This window comes from Magnolia sinica, chromosome 15, assembly GCF_029962835.1.
Source record: "Magnolia sinica isolate HGM2019 chromosome 15, MsV1, whole genome shotgun sequence".
In the NCBI taxonomy this organism is placed as follows: Eukaryota; Viridiplantae; Streptophyta; class Magnoliopsida; order Magnoliales; family Magnoliaceae; genus Magnolia; species Magnolia sinica.
The window spans coordinates 9,926,328-9,953,828 of NC_080587.1; the positions used below are offsets into that span (position 1 = coordinate 9,926,328).

General features: G+C 39.8%; 1 protein-coding gene across 11 annotated transcripts; it reads right to left on the minus strand.

Annotated features, from left to right (window-relative positions):
• Nucleotides 1-6,273: 6,273 nt before the first annotated feature.
• LOC131226664 (aladin) lies at nucleotides 6,274-27,211 on the minus strand. Of its 11 annotated transcripts, none has more exons than XR_009161965.1 (16): nucleotides 26,967-27,207; nucleotides 26,770-26,825; nucleotides 24,698-24,859; nucleotides 21,088-21,202; nucleotides 20,827-20,926; nucleotides 20,519-20,703; nucleotides 20,220-20,276; nucleotides 14,711-14,798; nucleotides 14,500-14,575; nucleotides 12,343-12,442; nucleotides 10,819-10,870; nucleotides 10,138-10,275; nucleotides 9,900-9,987; nucleotides 9,138-9,205; nucleotides 8,818-8,960; nucleotides 6,274-6,872 (listed from the first exon to the last, which is right to left on the minus strand). XR_009161965.1 is itself a non-coding variant. In XM_058222280.1 (15 exons), exons 1-14 carry the CDS (start codon nucleotides 27,022-27,024, stop codon nucleotides 9,143-9,145), a joined length of 1,335 nt encoding a protein of 444 aa, XP_058078263.1. In that variant the 5' UTR covers nucleotides 27,025-27,208; the 3' UTR covers nucleotides 6,274-6,872; nucleotides 9,138-9,142. The 11 variants fall into 11 exon arrangements, 4 of the variants coding, with proteins under 4 accessions (XP_058078263.1, XP_058078261.1, XP_058078260.1 ...); XR_009161966.1 differs by having other exon boundaries at nucleotides 6,274-6,863; nucleotides 8,818-8,964; XR_009161962.1 differs by having other exon boundaries at nucleotides 8,818-8,964.
• Between the last annotated feature and the right edge of the window lie 290 nt (nucleotides 27,212-27,501).

Here is a 27,501-nt window from a genome sequence, read left to right on the forward strand (position 1 = left end):
AGCTATCCTATCTGTAAGCGATGATGACAATGACTGATATACCCCTTGCCGTTATCACGAATCACGAGTTTTTCAGATGGGTTTTATGTTTTGGGCTGGACTTCTAACTTTCATGGGCCGGGCTGACCCACGGGCTTTGAGGAGTCGACCGCTTCGGATCGGGCTTGGGCTGGAAATATAAACCAGAGGACCGGCTACGCCTAAAGTTTAACCCGTTTAATAATTGGGCCGGATCGGGCCAGCCCGTTAAGATTTCAAGGGGTGCGGATCCCTAACTGTGGGGCCCACCATGATTTATGTACCTTGCATCCACGCTGTTCATCTGTTTTGAAAGCTAATTTTAAGGCATGATCTCAAAAAGGAAGCAAATTCAAAACTCGGGTGGACCACCCTACAGGAAATAGTGGTAATTAATCCCCACAATAAAAACTTCTTGGGCCACCAAAATGTTAATTTTCCGTCCAAACTTTTGATGATGTCACAAAGATCTGGATGAAGGGCCCACAAAAATATCAACCTTATCCACAACTTTTGTGACCCAGAGGAAGTTTTTAATAGTCAATCACCACTGTTTTCTGTGGTGTGGTCCACCTGACATTTACATCTACTTCATTTTTTGGATCATGCCTAAAATGAGCTTTCAAAACAGGTAGACATCGTGGATGGAAGGCACATAAATCAAGGTGGGCCCCACAGTTAGGGATCTCACCCACCTCAATGGATCTGGGATCCACTTAAGCTACGCCTCTAAATGAAGAGCTAGAGCTGTACGCGAGTTGAACCGAGTCGAGCTTAGCACAGCTTGGCTCAGCTAGTAGCTAACCCTAGCTTGGACTCAACTCTGTTTGGTGCTCGAGCCTGACTGGCCAGCTCAGTTCGATTCGATAAGCCAATCGGGCCAATTCAAGCCAAGTTCGACCCTGTAATACATTTTTTCAAACATATAGAGTCCATCTTCAAATTTCCACGGAATGCAAAATAGAAACAAGCTAACAGCAGCTTACAGGTATTTCATCAAACATTCGGCGAGCAACATCAAAATCATGATTTGAGGAGAAGTTTTTTTTGTAATGATTTATTTCGTATTCATTCCTTCCTCGCCACTAGCTGATCCGGCGGAGAATGTCTGCACCCGAAACAACACTTTATTGAGTCATTTCATCAAACGCTGGCGAGCAGCATTAATATCAAAATAATCAAGTCATCGAGCCGATTCTATCCAAGTCAATTCGAGTTGAGGTTCGATCTGAGTCGAGTCGAGCTCAGGCAAGCTCAAACTCAGCCCGAAATTTTTTCGATCTCAAAAAATCAGCTCGAACTCAGTTTCAAACTGAACCGAATCAAGCTTTTTCAAGTCAAGTCAAACGAGTTAACCGAGCTAACTCGGTTCATGTACACGTATCGCTTAGTTTGTACTTTGCAGGCTGGGCTTGGACAGACCCGACTGGGCCTATTGACAGCCCAAACTCTCAGGCTATTTTTTCACACCATTTAAGAAGTTGAAAAACGCTTGCCTGATTTTCTTGGGTAGGCTGGAGGATGACTTTTGCTGGGGATGGATAGAACGACTTTGTGTGGTTGAGATCCACTCCCTCCATCAAGTATGCCACCCTATGTTTGGACCATGGCCCAAGAATCAGGCCCTGTCCAAACAGTTTAGATGAAAGTCCTACCAGTAGAATTGTCTAAATTGTTCGTGGGGCCGTCATGGTGTGTATATGCCATCCAATCCATGCATCTAGTGAGACACATCAAGATGAATGGATGCCCCAAAAAACAAGACAGTCCAAGACTCATGTGGACCACATGTAAATTTAGAGCTTTTAATCATGATTTTACATGGTTGCATCTATTTAATCCTTGATTAGACTGATTTCCAAATGTACTTTAAAATTAAAAAAAAAAAATTTACACACACCTTCCATACACCCATGCACGCCGTAGTGGGATTTCACCACCTAGAACCCAAGACCTCAAGTTTAAACTCCTTGGAGTCTACCACTTGGGCAAGGACGGGAACCCATTCCAAATGCACTCAATTAGCATAATTGGCCCGTGGACCTACGTGGGTCCCACACAATGAGCGATCCTCCTCAAATGTTGCAAGCTATCAAGACCATCCAAATTGTCGGTGCCATTGTTGATGGAGAATATATGTAAAATCACATTGATCGGGCAATATTAATTATCCAATTAATGGTTGTCTAAATATAGTTACAAGTAAATTAGTGGATGGTACAATTTTTAAAATAAACAATTACAATTAAATTATTTGATGAAATCATCTATACAAAAATAAACATGTTTGGTAATATATACATAATAGAAACAACTAGGTCAATAAATCCAATGGTTGAGCTACATCATATGAACACAAGTATTCAACTTGAAAGAACATTCTGAAAGTTTTCTAAATCATCTGCTCATCCACTTATTTCTAAACCCGATAAATACCCTAGCCTTGTGCTTAAGTTATCTATGATCATCGGTTTTTTATCTAACGCGGTTTGATGGGACTCATTATACTTGTGATTAATACAAATAAGTTTGGAAAATGGTGTTTGGACTGTGATCCGTATGCACAATTATTTAGACAGATATGAAAACCTAAGTTGTGGAGATTACAAAGAAGAAAAGTAGGGTAGGTAAGCTTCTTCAACCCTTTTTCTTTATAAATACATGGTTTGATCACCTCACCTACATATAAAATAATAGTAATAATAAAATAATAATAATTTTAAAAAAAAAAAGTCTTATTCACATTGAAAAATTTTCCAAAAAGGTGTAAGGTGTGGAAGATCAAATTCATCTTTGCAGTAACATTGACAAATCAACATTAACAAGACTGCTCATGCAATTAATTATTGGGTCTCTATCATACAAACACAGTGGAATACAATAAAATACAATTTGATTATGAGACTCATCCTAAGAATCTTTGTTTGCAATAACATCAAATTTCTAAAATATAACAATACACACACACACACACACACACACACATGGAGATCATACATGCACGCGATGCGCATGAATAACTTGAATGTAATGTCAATTTGTCAAAGTCGATCTCTTAAACCCACGAGTCTCTCCCTGATTTATCTCAATACTGGAGAATAAAGATAACCCAACGTCCAATTGAATCCTTACTCTTGCTCTGGTGGTAGACTCCTAGGAGTTTCAATACCCGGTCAAGGGTTCGATTATCCATAGGTGGTGAAATCCCACTACTGCATGAGTGTGTAGGGGTGTGTGTGCGTGTTTAAAAAATAAAAAAATAATAAGTAATAATAATAATAATAATAAAACCAACATCTAATTCTTTGATAAGTGGTGAAAAAGACGTATACTACCCACATGTGAGGACAATAGAAAAGGATGGAGTGGATCTCCGCTATCTCTTGGACTCTCTTTTTCCTCATGCTCACACATCACATGGGATGAAGATGTCTAGGGTTATCTCTTACTCTCCTCTTAGATGGGATCATATAAATAATGAGGGGTTGGGTTTCATAGGTGTACCTAGTATGGTGCTTCGCCACCCTATGAACTTTGGTTTAACTTATTGTAAATGAAGCATGTTAATTCACCTCATCCATGCATATATTCATGATTTAATCCTTTCATTGTCATGACATATTCAATAATGATCATATCACATGCCATTCAGAAGTGAACCATCAGCTCTGGGCCATTAAGCTATCATCAGGTATGATTAAAGTAGTTTTAACGGTAAAAACAAAAACTTCAATGGTTAAAAACCTTTGAAAATTCAATTAAAACATTCAAAGTGATGGGCCCAGTGAAAAACCTACTTAATTAATAATCTATGATCTATTCAGATCAAAGTCATAAACATGTTCCTAGGTAAACCAGTGGACCTCTTGTTAGTCCATGTAAGAATCAACCACTCTTGATAGAATTACCCAACTACGTCCACTTTATTGGCCCTTGCATAGACCTCGTAAGAAGAGCCAAAGCCGATCAGTCAAAATCGTGACCCTCACACGTCCTCAAGCCTAAGAATCCAACAATATTTCATCCATTATCCAGTCCTATTCCCACGATCATAGTCCAAGCTAATGGCCCCCAGATTGTTGATTTGATCTCAATCCGCTAATGTGAGTGACCAAAGGTCCGAACCTGTATTATATATATACACACTCACACTCTTGTATAGCATAAGGGCAAGGCGTAAACCGACAACAAGGTGGCTCCCGATAATGGAGATTGTCCATCTTAAACTCAAGTTGACTATACATCTTATGAACTGATGTCCACGGGTTTGTCTCATGCACTTCTGACGGTCATAGTTTAACAGGGTACCGAGATGCATGAACCACAACTCTCCCAAGTCAATGGCTATTATGTCTAATATTAAGTTACCAATGATCACTAGAAGAATTACTCCTCAACAAATCCAATGAGTGAGAGCAAGACTAAATCTGTCTAAGGCATATCACATGTCCAATTTAAGACCCATGATCACCATGATCAACGGCTGAGATCCACCCAATCACATCCACATGACTAGTAGACAAATGCACATATAGTTTTCTACGGCACCAACTCTAAAATCAATCATATCCAAGTTTGATCTCATCCATCTATGTATCTTTACATACTTTATAAATTTTATGTTACAGTTATTTCTGGAATTGGATCTTAATTATTATGTATTGTACACAATTCTAGAGCTTGTAGAGCCAAAAAACCCCATCGGTGGTATCAATTCTAGCAAGCAGATTAGCAGCTTTGACTGCTCTTTGTTTGCAGAAGCCCTAGATCATCTCTCAAACATATCCTATGTTGGATGATCCTAGCCACTGATCCCTAGACCTTTTTCAATTGAACGGGGACCATTGTTATATTTCTCTTCTTAACAATTCTCCTGTAAATAAGACTTTTATCCAGCATAGACCACATCCATGTTAAGGCAGAAAAGATCATGTAGCCTAGACAATGAGAGCAGAACCCTTGCGGATTTGAAAATGCACTTAGCACCGTTAAAAATCTCGGGTTTAACCTTAAGCCTGATCCAGAGGAGTCATGGAGTGGCTTGTTCCACATCATTGCAAGTGTGGCCATGTTTCGAACCAATCTCTCAGTGGATAGAGAATGCCTCAAATATCTCCCAGATGAGAAGATCCTCAGCGACCAATGTTATTTTCAGTTGAATGTGGACCGTTGCTTTATTTCTCTTCTCAACAGCCCATATCTAGGCAATAAATTGAGATGTTTGATCCACGGTGGGACATAGCAGATCAATGGTCTGGATTACTGAACAATGGACTCCACTCGTCGAAACTGAAAAATTCAAGTCTTCCTATGCAAAGATGCAGGGACAACATACCATCCACACGCTTGATCTGATGGCCCAGCAGTTGATGGACCAGGATAATGTACCTACCGTCAAGTCCTAGCACTTTGGCTCACTAACAGAAGACTTTCTTGTCTGTGATGTTTTCCATGGTATGGCCAAATTAGACTGACTTCACAATTCTAATTATCCAACCTTCCAACACTCAGCAACTTTCCAAAGAAACCAGAGACCGGTTTCTAAGAATGTGAAGCCCACTGTTATATATGGTTATATCCAATCCGTCCATAAGGTCGGTCCCTTCAACTTCACCCTTTATCCCAGATATCAGGCCAACCCAAATCATCAGTGGGCCACACCACAGGGAAAATTTGAGATGTGGACAGCCACCATGAAAACCTTCTAGATCGTGTGGGACCCAATGTGTTTTATATATGCCGTCCAATCAACTCAGGAAATGCTCCACATGGGTGGACACCGAAAAAAACAGACCATTCCAAAATTCAGGTACACATGGGACTGATTTTTGGGATCCAAGAACGAGGGGGTGCAGATGATGTATAGATTGGATGTCATGGCCAAATCATGGTGGGCCCCACACAAAACGCTATTGAGGAACCAGCCACAAGGAAACCAGTGAAATCCAAGCAGTCCATTAGGTGGTCCCACCATTTGATGATCTACCCCAAAAATCAAGCTGGTCCGCTCATCACATGGACCACAAAGTAGAAATAAATCAGAATTGGATTGCAATGACTTTGGCCATATCTTTTTGTAGCCATACATATCTTTCACAGATGATTGGAATCAGCTAAACGGCCTACTTTTGACCATAGGCATCAGCACAATGGAATGAACATGATGGACGGCTTAGATCTCACAACCATACATAACATTTGCGCATGGAGTGCGTACATCCACTGCCTCATCCATGCCTCTAGGATAAGAACCTCTGAGAAAACACTGCCAAATGCCTCTAGTTTTCTAATATGCCAACCATGCACGAGATCTAACCTACTCATGAGGTGGGACCCACCATGAACATGTCCTGTCTCATCAAGTGACCAACACATCTGAAAAAAATAAAAAAATAAAACAAACTCATCTTTTTCTAACCGTTGGTTTTTCTCATACATCCACAGCCTTTACTGTATGGATTTGACTGATTTTTGTGCCAGAGCATATGTTCATGATCAACCCCATCCAGTGACAGGCCCAGATCTCACTCCCTCATACCAAATCAGCATCTGCTCTGCATAGCCAGTCTTCAAGCTCTCCATACAAATCAGATTACCAATGCTAGTTCTTCATATTTCACGAATGAAAGCAGCAAAACAGATTTGTTTTTCCTCCAAGAAACACATTTTTTGGTGTAAGAAGATGCATTTGAAGGGGAGCTCCAGCTTGAAATCTCTTCGTTGGCTTTTAAGTAAGCTTTCAGTTGCGATAATCATCTCTTTGGAGGCGACTTCTAACAGAAACAACAGCAATTTATTCTCCAAAATAGCATAGCCGCAATCCCTTTGCACAGCATATCCATGGTCTTCAGTTCCTTGCATCAAAGTCAATCAACCTAATAAGCACAAAGATTTAAGAAAACAGTTCCACAGCTTTTCTCTATCCATAGAATCTCTAAATATGTCGTTCAGGAAAAAGTTCCAAGTAAATTCCAAATGACCCAAACCGAGTTGGGTCGGGTTGTCAAGGTCCTCAGTTTGGGTTCGGATTTGAAAAAGCCAATCCAATTTGAATTTGGCTTGGGCTCAGGTTGAGCAAATTCGGGTTGGGAATAAACCGTGTATTTGGACCAAGTGGGGTCAGGTTGGGTCAAGTATAGAGGACTTTAGGTTGGATTTGGGTTGGGCACCTCGGGTTGGAATTCAGGTCAAGTCGGGATGCGGGTTGGGTCCTCTTGAGGTCAGGTTGGCTTCGGTTGATCGTCAACCCCACCCAACCTGCCCAAGCTGCACCCTTGGTAAATTCCTGTGTTTCAGACCTTGAAAAGCTTAGAAACGGTTTCCAAGAACCAGTTCCAGTTAAGGTCCATTTTTTTCGCTCTTGGTAAAAGGTTGGCTTGCAAATTCCAAGGAAATGGATTCCCTAGCATTTGTCACTTTTTTCTTTTTTCCTTCAAAAATAAAAAATTTACACACAGTAGAGTTCCTGGCAATTCTTTCCCAATACCCAAACACAGTTTTTGGATTCTACAAAATTCAATTCCCAGTACCCAGACCTGACAAACAGGATCTCTTTCTCAAGTATTTTGTTCCCCAGAAAAAAAATTATTTAATAACTTCTTCTAAATTCTAGGGAGCGCTACAAGAATTGGACCCTTATAAGAATAGAAAACATGGACTGGGAACATCATGGTTAACAGACTCGGCGAATCAGACCGACTCGTTCAGTACGGAGTCAAGTCAGGACTCACCTGAGTCAGGCTGAATTGACCGGACTTGCCCGAGTTGTGACTCATCCAAGTCGGGAGTGACTCAGGTGTCGAACCAGGTCAGGTCCAAGTCCAAATTGCATCACTCCTATGACTCTTTAAAACCGTGGCTAACATCCTCATGAGTTGTCACGCACATCCCCTAAGCTTTTAATTGATGTGAGACATCAGATTATCGGACTGTCCATCCATTCATACCACAAGGGGGGAGCGAGGGTGAAAAAATCACACCAATGGGATATCCAATCCATCCAATCGATAGCATAAAAAAATGACAGCCAAGATAAGAGAAGAAAAACAAAATAGGTCCAATCGTCATCTTGAAACGTCTATTCAATAGGCCCCACCATGGATTTCTTATTATTCAGAAGCAGCACTTCGGTTTTATGCTGCTAACCACTCCATCTATGGCTAGTAAAAATGGACAGCTATAACAAGATGGACCACATTCAAAGGGTTAGGATGATGCGATTGGCATGATTTTTTGCGCCATAGCTTGCACCTAGTGGTACGGACAAATGCAAAGTCCAGATTGATGATTCACCATCTTACTTGTCAAGTAAAAGCTTTGGGGATGTTGCTAACATTCCCATGAAGCTGGGGACAGTAGCATTTCCCCTACAAATTGGTTTTTCTACCTTTAGCTCTCTCTTTTTTCAATCGAAGCTTCATTTAAAAAACTAATAATAATGTTTTCAGTTCCATTATAGGGGTAGTGATATTGCAAGACCTGTACGTTTGGCCCATGCCATGCTGGCATTATCCAAATTATCCATCCAGTTATTCCCACCACGAAGATGCCCATGGCCTAAGAATGCCTCTAGGAACATATTAACTTCTCCAATAGGAGCACTAGAATGTAGATCATTGGCTACTGATCAATGGTTAGGATAATCTGATGACTGCTAAATTCATGGCATCTTCATGGCACCATCGGTGACCATTCCAAAACATGCTAAAGAAGCATAGGAAGATCTAAATACGAGTACCTCCTGGTGTCACTACCCTTATTGGGGAGTCAACTCCAACATCCTATTCTTTCACCACTAACAGATTCTGCTCCTTGTTTTCAATGAGAACGGGTGCAATGCACTTCAAATCTGCTCCGGAGGGCAAATCTGTCATTTTACCCCTTTGTGGCTCTCCAACGCAGTAAAGACTGCACCCAAAACTTCATTCACTCAAAGCACGAACCTAGCTGAGCAGCAAAAGGGGTGAAATGATGGCTTTGACCCTTTCAGATGGCAAATGAAACAAATTACAACTTCATGGAAAACAAGAGGGCGCAAGATAAGTCGCTCCCCGAAGGTGAAACAGGTGCAATGTGGACAAAAGACTCTTTTGGGTGCTGACACAAAAGGAGATATTTACCTCGATCAAGGGAGGAGATGCGCTCGAAATATGAGGGGGTATGTACAGCACCAGCCGCTGCTCCAGCACTGAAATTAAAAGAAATCAGAATGAGAAGTGAGTCTGTGGTGGCATTAAATGGGTTAGGCAAAGATTGAATGCTCCCATTGGTACACAGGAGTTTCTGGTCCACCGGCACCCACACATCCATTCATGATGGCTAGGCATCTCCAGTGCACATTCAAAATGGGGATTGGGTAGCAATCCTACTTCAAAGAGATCCTTTCTCACCACAACTAGATGGGCAAAGCCATTAGTACAATGGTTGGGCTCAAATGGGTTAATCCAACTGTCACCACAAGGACAGAATCTGCATCCACCTGAGGATATGTATGGCATCCTCAAGCCCTGAGTTCCAACAAAAAGGACCCATGACTTGGTGATCCACACTGTTTCTCTTATCACATGGACAAACTTCAAAAATCTCCAAGATCGGAAGAAACCAACCATCCAACCTTTGGCTTTTTCCCGTGAATGTGGACTGTTGATGTATTTTCTTCTTAACCACATATCTGAAGGCCATGTATTGAAGGGTTAGGATTGTACCATCAGGGAGATTTTTCTCACCCGGTCAAACACCCCGGGCACAGATCTGTTGGCTTGTACAAAATCAAATGTCAATGAAACTAGGCAGAGGATCATATAATTCTTCATGACCACTCGCCCAAATTTTCATGTTAAAAACAAGAAAATGCAGCACATAAACATGAAATTAGCTCTTACCACGGATAGCAATGGCCCTTGTTTGCATTTGTTGTGGAAGGAAAAAACAAGCGGCTTTGGGTTTTCCCCAGGCCCTCTAATAAACCCACTGAATTCATGTCAAGATTGGGTTTGGATTAGAGAACTTCAATAAGATAAAATTGTAGAAAATGAATATCTTTACATGAAGAGAATTTAAGATGATGCAAACCAGAAGGAAGGAAAACATTGGAGGCTAAAAGAAAATTATAGAACTAACATTAACGATGCTGAAATAAGCGGAGTCCTTCTAACATCGTACACTGCAATAAGACCACTGTAAGTTTCATTACCGCCTTTGTATGATAGAGCCAATCGCTCTCCCGTTGCATCCCAGGCCATCTTCTCAATACCATGACTGCATGCACACAATAACAACGAACAGTATGCAAATGCATTTGTCAGGATGTCACAACCTCATGCGAGAATGCAAAATTACATAAACAAAGCAATAGGCTCCGCAGAGTTGAAACCTTTCAGGGTATGTATCTTGGATATAGACACATGATGTGCTGTATGAGACAATGGCCTTTGAAAACTTTACACGCCAACAAGTTTCATATGATACTAGTAAGAGGTGTTATACGATGCTTGGTATACAGCAATGGCAAATTTTTGTTCGAGTGAGTAATGGTCCAGGCAGGCCCACCTTTCTGTAATAGAAGCTGTTGACATGATGAGGCCTTGAGATGAACCATTCCTAGTATCTCCCATATCAGGTGACTACTCTGATAGTAATGGACAATTGCAACTTAATGGTGGACATGGTTAGACGGTGAGGATCATCCCAGCAGATAGTTTAAGGGACAACTACTCTTCACCATGGGGCCCACCATATGAACAATTTGGATTACCAATATAGAACTGGAACATTATATAAGCAAGCAAGATTATCTTTTACCTGCCTGTCAAGGATTCTATGTCCGGCAAGTCAACTGGCAAGAGGTGTGCATCTGATGACAAGCATTCAAGGACAAGAAGCTAGTGATAACATCTCCTGACCCGAAAAAATCAACTAAAGATGCACAAAAGAGCCTAAGGAACAAAGTGTAAAATCAATCAAGTGCACAGATGGACAAACAAAAATTCGAACTATATTAACTTGTATAAGACATCCTGTTGCGCAAAAGAAATATGCCATAGGAATGCAAAGTTTTCCACCATATATAATAATAATAATAAAATCACACTGTTAGGATGATCCAAACCATTTAATTGGTGGGTAAACAACAAAAAGTGGCAGTGGCTCAACTTCAATGATGAAAAGTGCATAAATAAGACAGCTCGGATGGCCTGATCAAGGAATCTTTCGGCTAGTAACCAGTGAACCATATAGCCCAAGGGATGAATTCCCCAAAATTTGAATGACACTATTTCACCATTTTGAAAATCATTGGCATGTATTTAATCTTCTTTCGCAGTGATTTTCCATTTGTCTAAGCTTATTGTATCTAATTTACAGAATTACAGTAGCTGTGCAAAGGGTGACCAATTGACCACGCACAGGACCAAAACCAATACATTTTAGTGCCAGGTAGTTGGCCCAAAAGGCTCCTTATGATGACACCATAAGGCCCAGGCATCATATGAATGCAATCATTCAAACTACAGTTGCTACAAAGTTGATCATGTCCAACAATGGAAACAGACTGAGTCCCTCAATTTTAAATCACAAGTCACTAGAAACTTGAGCACAGTTACGAAACACCCAGCATTTGTCACATGGGGAACTTAAATTGTTCGCTAGGTCATGAGAATTACTCAATCCAGCTCAAGACTTGACCAAAGAACCCCATCCAAAAGTCCATGTTCAAAGAAATTGAAGCATCACAGGGGAAAAAAAAAAACTCTTCTGATGAAAATTCACACAGGCAAAATATAGCAGAACAAACTATCATCTTGGATAGAGATGATTCACAGAGCTCACAAAGTAGAGAAGATCCACAAGATAATTATTAATTTAAAGCTACAATATTTGGAATATAAGCCAAGTAATAGCCAATTCCAGTTTCATCCAAGGATGGGACAAATTTTGCTTGGGACGAAATCAAATTCAATTGAATTTCAAGTCAATTCGATTGATTGGTTTTCAAGCAGATTTGACAAGAAACTCATTTTTTTTCGAGTCAGGTCAACGATTCAACCTCGTCTAGTCAAGTTTTTCCATTTTTTTCTATTAAATTTATGAATTTACACATTTTATAATACATTTTTAAATTAAAATTTACAAATTATTTAGTTTTTGCTTTCAAGATTATGAGTTACAGTCAAGTCAATCAACCAAATGGACCTCCGAGTCTAGTTTTCAGGTTTTTGAGCCATGATTTATTCTTATTAGCAACAAAATCACTTTGTTTAGAACAGAACTAAGAAATTCATGTTTAGAACAAAAATTGAAACTAGCATTCAGAAGTAGAAACTATACCCAATGATGGAGGCTTTGAAGCAAAGTGAATTGAACCCAATGTTATGGATTCCGAGAATGCAAGCAGTATCATACGTCCATCTGGATCCCATGCTGCTCCCTGATATTAGAAACAAAACATGGTTGATAGTCTAGAAGTTTGGGAGTTTTTCTTTTGCATGGTAAATGAAAATGATAAATGCTACGACAAGAGAATACCAAATGAAACAGAATATATATATATATATAGACACACACACACACACACACACACACACACAGAGAGAGAGAGGGGGGAAGAGGTATAGCTACATGCCACCAATTTTGTGCAAACGTCCTAACATAAGCCAGCACAACGGATGCATAGTGGATTTCAGACACTCATCATGGTGAGCCCCACAAAGACTTTGTTGCATAGGCTCCCTAATCTACATCATCAGCGCAAGCTACACGCAAAGGCAAGGAGAGTGGGAGAGGGCTAATTGCAAGAAAGAATTGAAATGACAAAAATGCCCTTGGTTGAAAAAGTAATTTGATGGGCTACAAGGTGGATATATGGATCAAGGGTTTGGACACCAGAAGACCAAGAAATTGGGGCCCGAAAGTAAATGATTCCTGAAGTGTGGATAAACCTGAAAAGCAGAAAAAAGCTTTTCTGCTTCCAAGAAAATCACACAAAATAAGTGGGTGTGGGCCCCAAACCTAGGCTAGACTGGGTTTCAGACTTCTTGAATCTTTCTAGGTCTTTTTATTTGAGATTGAGAGAGTTTTGGTGAGATTTTGGAGAGGTTTTGGGTCGCATTCGGGCTTAGGTTTGGGCTTGAGCATGGATTTGGGATTGGGTTTGGGCTTGGTTTGGGTTCCCATACTTACTAAAAATTCTGCAAACGTTTCACCCTAATACAATGTAAGATTTTCCATCCATGATGAATGGATTAATTAGGCCAAGCAGTCTGTTGAGTGGGATGTCTACAGACAGGGTTTGCAAAAGTGTATCCAAACACAGTTACTAGGGTTTGGCTCAAAATGGTGTTTAGGTGTCAAAAACTGCTTTTGAGGATGCATCCAAACAGGCACTAAATGTTTGCTAGATGTTTATTCTTCCTTCTTTATTTATTTTTTATTTATCATATATTTTTATTTTCAATTAATTAAAATATAATGCCAAATCCATGAATATTATCATTCATGCCAACCTTGAGGAAGAGGGGGTTGGTGCATCAAGATGAAGTTGGTTAAAGAGATTGATTAAAAAGAAGAGCAAGCAAGGTGATCACCAAAGAACACACTGCTCAAAGCAGGTCCTATCACAGGCAATAGATTGTTGCCATTTCACACTCCAAGCTAAGTGTCAGCCAGGCACAGGGAAGGAAGCTCCTTTCTTGATGAACTAAATGTCAATAATGCAGCAACAAGACCAAGATGAGACCCATGCCAAAAGAACGCCAATGCAAAATATAGGCTGGCCAGTCGGCAGAATATGAGCTTTAGACTGGACCAACTGGTCAGTAAAAAAAGACGAAGGATGAAAAGCGAGATGGCTAAGGCAAACTCTGCTCAAATAGTGCAGGCTTCCCTGTCAATCTGAAAGGACAGATTGCTGAAGAAGAATAGCTTCCTATTTATAAGCAAAGGGGGAAGCTGGCTGAGGCAAGGCAAATCACATAGAGCCACATCAGATGCTAGCCTACTCATCTCAACCCAATAGGAAGCTGCCACGTATACAGCTGGTGGGGTTGTCCCCCTGTCAGCAACAATAAAATCAGCAAGCCAGCTGGACCAATGAGATGTCGGATTCATGGACCAAATTTGAGTCCATAAAAGAAAGAAAAATCACCAGACATGACACTCACAATGTTTCGTCCATAAAAGAAACAAAAATCACTAAACGTGATGCTCAGCAATATAGTAGTGGTAAACACAGTATATTTTTGCAAGGATAGATTAAGCTATGATGCAATGAAGTTTCTAGAACATAAGAGATTGGCTTAAATGTGGTCAGAGTTTTTGTTAAAACACTATTCATGGCAATGATTTCCAATGACAAGATGTAGGAGAACACAAGAAACTCAATCCGAATGCATTCCCAAGAATACAATAGAAGGATCTCAAAAAGCAAAAAATTATAAACTTCTTATAGAGAAGCTGCTGAACACCATACTCATCATTTTCACTTACCGTGACACGCCCACCAGTGGAAGACCAAGGTTCTGATGTCCAAGTGTTCGTCTCCCAAAGATAGAATGTTCCGTCACTGCAGTGCACAAATTGTAAACTCATGAATTAGTTAAACTGGTCATGCCTCTCGCATAAGCAACTCAAAAACGCAGCTTTAACAATGGGAAATGAGTGTGCAACTTAGCAGTGAAAAAGTAATAAATGAGCATACAACTTCGCAGTGAAAAAGTAATCTCCTGTCGGTGACCACTTCAGCATTGATATGCCCCCTAATCCCCGTCGAATAGGTGTTCCCAACCCTGTATGATCAAAGAAAGATGAACCCAGTGAAACAAAATATATTTGTTCAAAAATAAAAGGATTTGACAGAGAAACATGAGTAAATAATGACTATATATGTCAGATGTCAACATACTACCTTTGTAATAGCAACAATCGATAAGAAACATGCCTTAGAAATGCACATCCCATGCAAATAAGAAGACTACCATACATTGGAGGATAACGACTCTCATGAAAATACTCGATGTAAGTAGATTGCCGATCACATAAGTGAGGCCACATGGTCACGCATGTGATCCCACATAGAGCTCATGTCAGGTGGAAAGATGTGTTTATTATTTTGTGTTTAGTTCATGTCTTTAAATGTAGAAAGTCTAAATCAACCTCACATAAGTGCTGATCGTGACAAGTACTTTAGGTAGGTGTACTTCTGTCTTTTCCTTTCATTAGGTTTTTAACTATAGGTTATAAACAAGGCCAATGGGTATGTTAGACTCTTTAGCTTGGAATATTAAGAAAAGTATGATAAAAGCTTCTCCCCTTTAGCATGTTTTGCCATAGATCTTGACTTGATTGCTAAGAGTTTTCCCCAATTAATAGCATTCCAGTGCTTCCGGATGTGTCAAGTGGTATCAGAGCAAGTTCACTCTGAAAATTGAGGGTTTCTCCACTTCCTTTACCAAATTCTTCTTTTTTTCCAGATGTATTATTTCTTTCTTTCAGATGCACAAATTTGTACCCGTCCCGTTCACATCCCCCAAAAACCTACTTGTCTGGTTGTCCCTTTTCCTCATCCACAAAACCCTAACCATCCCCCTTCAAAAAAAAAAAAAAAAAAAAAAAAAAAACCCCACTTTCCCATTGGGACTCCAACACACCCTACAAACTCTGGATCTAATTTCCTTACCCAAATCCAGTGATGAACCCTCCCAAATCTCAACCATTCAACCGTAGATCCCTAGATCTACTTTAACATAAGAAATCCAGCCCCTTGACCCTTACATCCTTTACCCAGACCTTAGATCTACTTGCCCTACCCCAACCATAACCCTAAACCCTAGATCTAAAACCAAATCTGGACTGTAGAAGTGCAGACTTTTAGATTTACCCTCCAAAATCCAGCCCTGAGCTCACGTCAGGTGGAAAGATGTGTTTATTATTTTGTGTTTAGTTCATGTCTTTAAGTAAATGTAGAAAGTCTAAATCAACCTCACATAAGTGCTGATCATGACAAGTACTTTAGGTAGGTGTACTTCTGTCTTTTCCTTTCATTAGGTTTTTAACTATAGGTTATAAACAAGGCCAATGGGTATGTTAGACTCTTTAGCTTGGAATATTAAGAAAAGTATGATAAAAGCTTCTCCCCTTTAGCATGTTTTGCCATAGATCTTGACTTGATTGCTAAGAGTTTTCCCCAATTAATAGCATTCCAGTGCTTCCGGATGTGTCAAGTGGTATCAGAGCAAGTTCACTCTGAAAATTGAGGGTTTCTCCACTTCCTTTACCAAATTCTTCTTTTTTTCCAGATGTATTATTATTTCATTCTTTCAGATGCACAAATTTGTACCCGTCCCGTTCACATCCCCAAAAACCTACTTGTCTGGTTGTCCCTTTTCCTCATCCACAAAACCCTAACCATCCCCCTTCAAAAAAAAAAAAAAAAAAAAAAACCCCCACTTTCCCATTGGGACTCCAACACACCCTACAAACTCTAGATCTAATTTCCTTACCCAAATCCAGTGATGAACCCTCCCAAATCTCAACCATTCAACCGTAGATCCCTAGATCTACTTTAACATAAGAAATCCAGCCCCTTGACCCTTACATCCTTTACCCAGACCTTAGATCTACTTGCCCTAGCCCAACCATAACCCTAAACCCTAGATCTAAAACCAAATCTCCACTGTAGAAGTGCAGACTTTTAGATTTACCCTCCAAAATCCAGCCCTTCTTTCAATCCCAAATATGTATGTAATACTTTATTGATGGCACGTGGAAGCATCTTTGTGTTCAAGTCTGGGGTAAACATTCTTTGTTCCGTATCAGCAATCTGAGTAACAGGGAATTAGCAGCCCCAATACCTTAGGCAAGGACCTCAGGCACCACAAATTGTCGTCGTGATTATCCTGATTACATTCAGCCTCCTTGCGCTAAAGATCCAATCATCCAACAAAGCATGTGAGTATGGAAGATTGAAGAGTTCAGTAGTAGCATAGACCCAAATGTTTTCCACAATTGGGAGAAATGTTTAAAAATTATTTTGAATGGTTTAAGATGGTTGAGGAAGTCAAGATATGATTTGCGGTATTGAAGCTAAAACGACCAACCCTTAAATGATGAAACTCAGTGGTGAGGGATTTGTCATGTTGTGGCCTTCCTCGTGTTTCGATTGGAGGAAGATGAAAGCCAAGATCAAGAAAAGATTCTACTGTCAGATAATGAATCTAAAATGTTGAGGGAACTCTTATATATGCAACAAGATAATCTAACTGTTGTAAAGTACACCAAGAAGTATCATATTCAAATGCCAAGGTGTCACCTGGTGGAATCAGAAATGTAACAAGAAGCTTGTTACTGTGGAGGGCATACAAGGAGCACACAGAACGAGATGGTAGAGGTCCAACTGGAAACTATAGATGAAACATATCAGATTGGGCTGCAAGTGCAAAAGCAAGGATGGATGATACCTAATTCCTCTCCTTGCATGGTAGTACCCCGCACCGGCAACTGTCCTTGACCTCCCACGATCACTAAAAGCAACAATTAAAGGACCTCACAAAACAAGTCCTAAGGAAGTAAAGGAATCAGGAGAGACACTAAAGGGCATTCATAGTAATGTCACCTGTTACGTGTGTGAGGACAAGGGCCACCTTGCAGCCATGTGCCCAAAGAAGAACCTTGACCTTTGTGAAGAAACTATTGATGACAAAAAGCTCCAAGCGGAAGAAGGTGCAGATGACATCAAGTTGTCACTTGATGGTCTACAAGAAAAAACAATATCATGTTTCCTCAAGCCCATTCTGATAGTGTTAGTCCATCAAGATCATCATCAACAACAGCAGCAGCCTGAACATCATTTCACAAAGAATGGTGATTGATTGCAACTATGAGTAGTGAAATACCAACAACCCCATCTGGTTGCCGGAAAGATCATATGGGTGACTCATATATGCCTGGTGACTCACTTGTTAGGGAAATATTACACTGAGCCGGTATGGAGTGACATTTTCCCGATAAGAGTTTGTCACCTCCTACTCGGTCGTCCATGGATGTATGATCATCGTGTGCAATGTTGTGGGTTCACTAATACCCACAATCTCATTCATGGCAGAGGAGATCACACTCTCAAACTAATGAAAAACAATGCTCCTGAAAAGGGCAACAGCACAGAGATTGTTTCTATGACCAATGGCAATTTGAGGTAATGGCAAAGTGATACAAACCAACTTGGCAAAGGATGTGATGAACAAGAAGATAGAAACAACACACTTGGCCCAAGAAATGTGAGCAGAAAAGAAGACGCCAGTACCAGTGAAAAAGACGAGCGACTATAAAGAACCCTTTTGTGTTCAAAGACACAGAAAGAGGAAACAAAAGCATTCTCCAGATTCAGGAGTACCCTAACAACCAAGTACCGACCAACAGTGACGAGGGGCAAGAAAGAAGAATGCAGAGTAACATACTAGAAGTTCACTCCTAATCCTGCAACTTGAGGCTGAGTTACTTTTTGAAGAGGGGAATTGATGCAAGTGGATCATTGATCACACAAGTGGGACCCACATGGTCACATGTGTGATCCATGGAGCCCACTTGAGGGGAATCATGTGTTTATTTAGTCTTTGGCTTATGCCTTTGATTGCAATTTGCAATGTATTATGTACTTAAGTCAACCTCACCTATGGGTTATTGTGACTGGTGCTTTTAGTAGGGTACTTTTGTCTTTTCTTTTCATTAGGGTTTTAATTGTAGGAAAGAAATAAGCCCTATGGGGATGTATGACTTTCTAGCTTTGAATATTAATAGAAGTTCGAGAGAAGTATGCATGTTTAGGAATGTGTGACATGTTAACATAGGTCTTGGCTTGATTGCTAAGAGCAAGGTGTTCCGTATCCGTTACGATACGCCCGAAAAGGCCGATACGTATAGATAACAGCCATGACCGTTACACGATACGGGGGTGAAAATGGGCAGTTAGTTTTTTAAGATCGTATCAGCCATTACGGTGGCCGTAAAGGCCATTACAAGGCATAACAACTGTTACTCCCATAATGGTCGAAAAACGATCACTTTTTTTTTCTATTTAAATTCATTTTTCTCCTCTTTTTCAATTTTCTCATTCCAAAAACTCTCCTATATCATTTTACAACATATTTCGACCACTCTTACTATAGCTTTTTAAGATTAAAATTGGGAGTGAATAGAATCTCCGATGGCCTTTTTTTCAAAAAATTGAAAAAACAATATTTATGCCTTTTTTTTTTCTAGCTGTAATGCTTGATTGTGATGTGTAAACATTAGAGACATAATCATATTAAACAATTCACTAGACAACCCGTTACAACACTCTCACCAAAGAGTGGACTGTTACACTACCATAAACATGTTTAAAACAAAAAAATAATACATATTTGAAATATTTACATTATTCTTGATTTTCTAGATATTTTTTCAGAATTTTTCGGGCGAAAGAAAATTTCCAACCGTTACAGGGGTCATAACGGTCGTTACGCCCCCGTTTCGGCCGTTATGGCCGATACCCGTATCAGTAATGGTGGTGACCGTTACGGCCACCGTTACCGATAAGGAATACCTTGGCTAAGAGTCTTCCCTAATTACTTGCATTCTGATGCTTCCAGATGCATCAATACCAAGGGTGAATTAGGATGCTCTATCAATTGAATTGCAACTATCAGTCAAATAAGTGCAAATAACAAAATTGTAATTTCCTTCCTAAGTTCATAGGGTCCCAAATTGCAATTTTGTTACTTTCAAGTTGGACTCAAAATAAATAAATAAATAAGAACTGCAATTCAAGGACTACTTTCTTCATTGTAAGTACTAGAAAACATCATTAATTTTTGTAATTTCTTCTAAATTAAACTAAACATTCACAATTCAATCTTTGTGCATCCAACACAGCCTAAACATTTAAGAAATGCTAAGGTAAGTTAAGATCTTGCATACATTACGAGAATATAATTGACGTAAGGCCAAGCTTCCCAATTTCATAACTAAAAAGAGAAAGCCCAGCTTCTAACATTAAAACAAGAAAATAGCAAATAGCAAAAAATACGACTAATGTCATCTAATAATACAACTCTAGTTATTTCAATACTTAATTTGGTGACAAGTTTAAAAAAAAAAAATCCATTGCCATGTGCCAAAAGAAAGTATAATAGATTAATGCACACCAAATACAAAAGTGTAGTCAAGAATACCTTGAGCAACATCCCATATGGTGAATGACGAGCTCTCACATGATGCAGATGCCAAAAATGTGAAGAAATGTTAAGGATTCAGAATGAAACATCAAATGCATTACTTCGAAATGAGAATATGATGAATTTGTAAACAGTAATTTTTCCAGCTAAAGATATCTAGCAAAATAAACAATTATAAAAATACTCAGGAGTGATTACATGATTTAAAGATTTCACATAGAATCAAAGATAAAACATGAAAGAATGGAAAACACTAGGGAATTTTAATAACGGGGCACATGGAAATCGGATCGGATATCTCCCATTTGGACTCCAAGAGAGTGCACTGACTTGTTCACCACTAGGGCTTTCAAGAAAATCCACTAGAGTCCATCGAAATCCAGAGCCTCCTCTGGAGAGGGTGCCCAGGAAAGAGGCAACTCTTGATCTTACAGATGCTGCATTGCCTGGGTAAGAAGCAGACCAAATGCAAATTCCACGCCTGGAAAAGGAATATCCCATTAAATTATTGGAGGATCATGAACATGTAATTCCAATAATAAACATGCTATACAACATAATTAAAATGTAATAATAAAAATATCAATATGTAGGTGATACTTGCTTGCATGCTACAGAGAGTGTCTTCCCACCATTTGGCCTCCATTCAAGCATTGTGATGCCTCTTTGGAAATCGCTAGTCAAAAGGTGTGGATCCTTACCTTCTGTTATTAGAGGCAAATTTGGTCTAAATGAAATTGAAATACAAGTTAAGAATGATATGTAATGATATGAGAATGAAATAAGGCATTTCTGTTCTTGATGAAAGAAAAAAGCTACAAAGGAGAAGCATATGTTTATGAAAAGATATAGATACATTGCCAACCTGAATCCTCATAATCACGTACAGTAACTTGGTTGGGGCCAGAGATAAATGCGATAATATGTTTATGTTGGTGCCAGCTCACTCCGTAAGGATCCACTTCTTCTAGCAAATTCACCTGTAAGAGCATGGTGTGAGAAGATGAACTTTGAAATGTTGGAACATTTTCAAATGAAACCATCAACATATTTAAAGTGCACAACTTGAATAAAATGTTGGAACATTTTCAAATGAAAAACATGAATAAATGTTGGAAATTGAACGCTTCAACTGAAATTTGAAAGCTAAGAACAGTGACAATAGTTTGGCCTAATCCATGATAATTTCAAACAACCAGATCTCACAATTAAAACTCAATGAAGCCAATTGTAATGAACGTCCATCACTGTCTATAACCAAGAAACGGTTAAACGAAAAGGTAGGTAAAATGGAAGACATCCTAGAAAGAATATATTTGTTTATATCTTGTTAGTCATATCCCTCTTTATTGGTATTCCCACCCTCCCTGCAAAGCAAAGCAGAAATATGTCAGTGAACAGGGAGGCGTCTGTTTCAAAATGTTGGCAAGTATAAATAGAAAGGAAGCAGGAGTGGTAGCAGGAGTCTGAAGCGGCAAAAATTAAGGTGCAGAGAAATGCTTGTTTCAAAATGTTAGCAAGTATAAATAGCAAGGAAGCAGTAGGCAAAAATTCAGGTGGGGAAGTGGGGTGTCCAAGACCAAGGAGTACGAGTCCGAGTTGCAGTGAAACTGAATCTGAGTTTATTGGGAAGAAATACGCCTGTATTGGAAGAAGAAGAAGTACCTCTTTATTTGGAAGAAGATTGGGTATCACAAGGCCAGCATTCTGGCATCAAATGACAAGAATACACACCTATAGCACAAACTAAAGGCTCAATGACAAGAATACACGCCTATAGGACCAACTAAAGGCAGAAAGACTATCTACCAACTCAAGCCACAAATACACAAGCTGACCACCCATCTTCAAGCACTCAATGCCTGCTAACAACTCTTACCATCTTTGTTTCTTTATTGTATTTTTTCTCTCTTCAAAAAAAATGCCACTAATAGTTGTGTTCTTGGCATTTAATTAAGACATACCACTTCTACCTAACCTCATCTCACACATCTGAACCACTCATCACCCGTCCAATCCATATGTTCCACAATAGCAAGCGCTAATCCTACCTAGCAAGCACTACTCCTACCTACCACATTGCCTGAAATATAACCACCCTACCGCAGGCAAACTACGTCACCCTAGATCATGGACCAAAATACTGGTTTTAATACCCAACTCGGTCCTTGTTGAGTCTGGGTGGTACAGCTGATACCAATACAATCGGACAAGTTGCGTGAGTCAGTCCAAAACTTTAATTCAAATGATTCCTTTGTGACTCAACCAATACTCAGGCCAACACTTGAAAGGATTACTTTGTGACTAGACCAATACAAACAAGTCGCATCATTGAGACCGACAAGTCACCCTGTGTATCACTGATACAGGCTAGTCGTGATGCAAGACAATTAACCACTTGCTCTAAAATCTCGAGCTGATATAGCATGGCAAATTAATCCCTTTATCTCATAGCCCATTCCCCAAATCCATGGGTTAGGTCCATGGCCGAACCCTCCTCGTGGGCCCCAAATCCATGGGTTCCGCCTCACATGAGCCACCCGCCTCATACGGGTCCCAAATCCATGGGTTCCACAGGCCACCCACCCCGAGTGTGCCCCTGCATCCCACAATCCACCCCACTCGAGCCCGGATGAAAATGCTCGTGCATTAATCACCCCCGGTGAGGACTCTCGAACACGAGACCTCCCGCTCTGATACCAATTTGATGCAGGACAATTGACCACTTACTCTAAAAGCTCGAACTAATAGAGCATAGTGAATTAATCCCTTTATCTCATAGCCCGAGCCCCAAATCCATGGGTTAGGTCCTCGGCTGAACCCTCCTCGTGGGCCCCAAATCCATGGGTTCCGCCTCACACGGGCCCAAAATCCATGGGTTCCACGGGCCACCCACCCCAAGTGTGCCCCTGCATCCTACAGGCCACCCCACTCGAGCCCTATGTGAAAATGCCCCCGCATTAAGTTGTATCACCAATACGAAGTTGCACTGTGCAAATCTCTGATAGAAACAAGACACTTTGCGACTCAATCATCTCATGTAGTCATCTAGCACTGCCAAGACATCCCAGTATCGTACAATATTTTAAACCATGCTTTGGTTAACTCAAGATAGATGCCTTTGTAGCCATACTTGAGAAGTCAAACTGATACCAGAGTCTTGGAAGATGGACCGATTGTATCATGATCTTGGAAGATGGACTAATGAAGTTATATAATACAAGATGCAAATTGAAATGGATTTATTAGAAGTCAATAGTAAATAACTCTATTAAATTCAAAATTAGTTTTAAGGGGAATCGCTGAATTGGAGGTTTCTAGGACTCTAGAATCTTATAGTATAGCTGTACAACCAATACGGAGTATTTGGAAAGCAACTTTAACAAGTGCAGTTTTAGAAGCAAGGTTTCAGTTAAAATCGATGATCAAGATATCCCTCAAAGTGATTTATTTCATTACCATGGCTCTATAGTTTAAGTTTGGGCATGTATGCTTTTCTCACTATGCAAGCTTCTCAATAAAATTTCAGTTATCTCTCAAAAGGGGGTAGCTGATGACCAATTGTTTAAATGGATGGAGCAATTTGTGAGGATGTATGCAAAAAAAAAAAAAAAAACAGAGTTGGACAGAGGAAGCAATGATGTGCCTGCTAAGTATTCAAAGTTAGAAGGCAGCATGAGCTGAGATTTAGTATTGCAGTCTTGCAGATGAGGATGTTGATATGGATGTGCAGGAAGACTATGAAGGATAGAATTACGAATGAAGTCATCCGGAGCATCCTTAGGGGTAGTCTCAAAAAGAGAATAATGGCCACAGATTCAGATAGTTCGCTCATTTTGCAACAAAGACCTGGATCCAGTAAGGAGGGAACATTGATCAGGGTCAAAGGGCCTATAAGAGGTGAGAGGAATACCTAGAAGGACTTGAATCCAGGTGTTGAGGAGAAAAGGATTGTTCATTTAACAAGGACCTTAGATAGGACTGCTTGGTTAAATGGGATTACCCAAATAACTGGGACAAGCTATGATGATGGTATTGTCATCGTCGTCATCTAAGCCATATCCCAACTGCTTGGGGTCAGCTACGCGAATCCTGATCTGCCATTCCCCTCTATCAAGCACATACCCGGAGCTCAATGCACAAGTTATGATGATGAAATATAATTTTTTTTATCTTTACTCTTTAATGTCTTTTGTTCTAAGCATTCTTTATACGAACAAAACAGAGAATCCACATTATTTTAATTTTAAAATCTGACTCGCCGGCATGCGTACCATGTCAATGTAACATGGGAATTCACACAGTAAACTTCAACAAGGCTGACATCCTAGCATATCAATAGTTATCAATAAAGAACAGTATTGTACAGATATTCGTGCATCAAAACCAACTGATAATCAAATACTTAGTTCTTATCAGAATACCAAGAAGTTTGCAAGCAATGCACATAAGCTTCTGCAAATGAACCAACTTACATCCTTGGGACGAAAAATTCGCTTGAATGAGTCACTCAGGATCAACTGTAGGGCAGTTAAACCCCTTCCCGGAACATCCTCCCTTAATTCCTGCTCTGAACCTTGCTCGGAATTGTTCAGAAGAAGATCTGACTGAAAAGGAATTGGACTGAAAACAACTCCCTGGAGAACCAATTTCAAATTCATAACCAATCAAATGTGGGGGAAAACATCAATTTTATGCAATAACCACCCATGATGGTGTGGAAAGGGGAAAGGTAAAAATATGAAAAAATGACTATCTGCAAATATTCATAGTTACAGAAGAATTATGTGATCCTAGGCCCATGGATATGTATAGTTTCCTTGGGTCCTTTGTTTGTACATTGGTTTCCATAGTTTTGTGATCTGGACCGTTGATCTTGTGGGTCCCACTGTCAATGAACCATGCTCCAAAAATCTCCATTATTGGGAGATCCAAATCATATAAACCACTGTTGAATTTTTTCTTCTTCTTAATCATCTAGTTGTAGGCCACTAATCCGAGTGTCACAATCGTCTAGACAAGGAGGTTTTCCAGGCATGGTCAAAACAAACTGGGGCACATCATATCGACATTCTAGATTGCTTGAGCTGTGAACCACCAGGCCCACTTGTTCAAACTGAGATCTTCAGTCTGCCAAGTAACCTAGGGACAAGGATCACATAATTCTTCACTTTTCATATAAAAGTACAAAAGAGTTGAGAGCTAAAAAAGATATTATAGACAAAACTGGTACATGGGAGACCTAAGCAGTGCACAAGGTAGTCCAACAATTTAAATGCCCACGAACAAAAAATCAGGGTGGTGCACTCATCAAGTAGGCCACATGGTGTCACTGAATGTGAACCATTGGCAGTTTTTTCTTAACACTTTATGAGTGGCTCCGCCTGGAACACCTTGTGCACCTCGTGGATGTCCCACACTAGCAAGATTGGCATGTGTTGTGAGTAAAGAGCATGGAGACACATGCATGTGGACATAAGAGAACCCCATTAAACAAATGAAACTACACACATTAGTACAAATACACCCATCCCACGATGACTGATTTCCTCATATGCAATTGTGCACTAGAACTCCACTGGCACTATTCAGAGCAATCCCACTCTTGATCAAAATGAGTTTGACTGAAAATAACAATCATGAAATCACGGAAATCAGATAAAGGTGTGTTTGAATGTACTATCAAAAGTGAAATCCCATGGTGTGCCTGTCAGAAAAATCATCAGGATCAACAACCATGGGCCCCACTTGTGTGGAGTGGGTGCATCAGATGACTATGATTCATTAAAATCAGACGTTTCCTCATTACTTGAACTGAATTTTGCGATTTGTTTTGATTATGCATCCAAACACGGCAGCAACTGTCTAAGGGGTCGTTTGGATTGTTGTAAATGAGGCAAGTTGTAAATGATTTACTAGTAAATCATTTACAACTTGCGTTTGGATGCCCTAAAATGCTTACAAATCATTTACTAATTGTAAATGATTTACTACCTTTTCCCCCTTTTCTTTTACTAGCAAAAAACTGGGATTTCATTTACTAGCAAGAAGCCTCCAACAACTCATTTTGGAAGGCTGGGAGATATTCACCTCCCTCTCTCCATTGTATCTGAGAACTCCAACAGCTTTCTCTCTCTCCAATCTTACAAAATCTCTCACTCTCCCTCCCTCCCTCCGTCCACCAATGGCAGCAGATCTTGCTACCTGCCTTATAAAAGAGTATTTGAATTCGTAGGCCCACTTCTATGGCTCACCTACTGGTTGGTTTTATGTGAGGATCAACCCTAAGCTTTAGTGAGATGGGCTTAACCCAATGATCCACTTTAAAATGCCCTCTTATATGCCATTTGAATGTTTTTTAATGAATTACTTCTCGAAACTATCTCAGGTGTAAATACATAAGTATAGGATATAAACCATTTACAGGCTATCAAAACACTAGTAAATCATTTACAACTTAAAGCCAAACAGACAGGCTGTAAATCATTTACAACTTAAACCATTTTCCACCATCCAAAAGACCCCTACGACATTTAAAAGAACTCACCAGAACTTTTCCGTACGTCTCCTTCGCTCGATCATCAGTCAGACTTTCGCAAGTGACTGTATTAAAGAAATACAAATTAAAAATAATAAATAAACAAATAATAGAAAATAAAACAAATTCAATTCTTCAGTCTGGCTCAGAAAAAAAGAAATTCAAATGATCGAGAGATCGAAATTGAGAGAAGGAGAGATTCTTACTGAAATCGCGATTGATTTCGCAGATGGTGATTGAAAGGGGAGGCGGAAAACACGGCATTTTCTCCTCTTCTCAGGAATTCGAAAATGGCCGGAAAATATCTGGGGATTTTTTCTTCTTTTCTTTGAAAAAAAAATTTAAAAAAAAGGGAATAAATGATAAAGATTTCAAAATATAAATCCAGCGCGCGTTTATCGTCTTCTTAGACGGACTTTTAGGGTTTTAGCGATGGGTTTTGCTAGCCAGTGCTTGGTGCGTACAACGCACCCTTGAAATATAGAAAAAATATTGATACCGTGAAGGACCATGATTATCCGTACACACTCATATCGAAATTGTCCCGGGACTCTCACACGCAACTCGTTAGTGTGGGGCACCATGGTACGTGTGTGACATCCAAACCGTCCAATACGATTTCCCCACACGAAAATGAGATACGCCAAAAAATCAATTTAATACCATCATCACGTGGGCACAGCCACCCAAAAACGTCCAACTTTATTGATGGCCCAGCTGATTATTGGATTAGTCTGATTT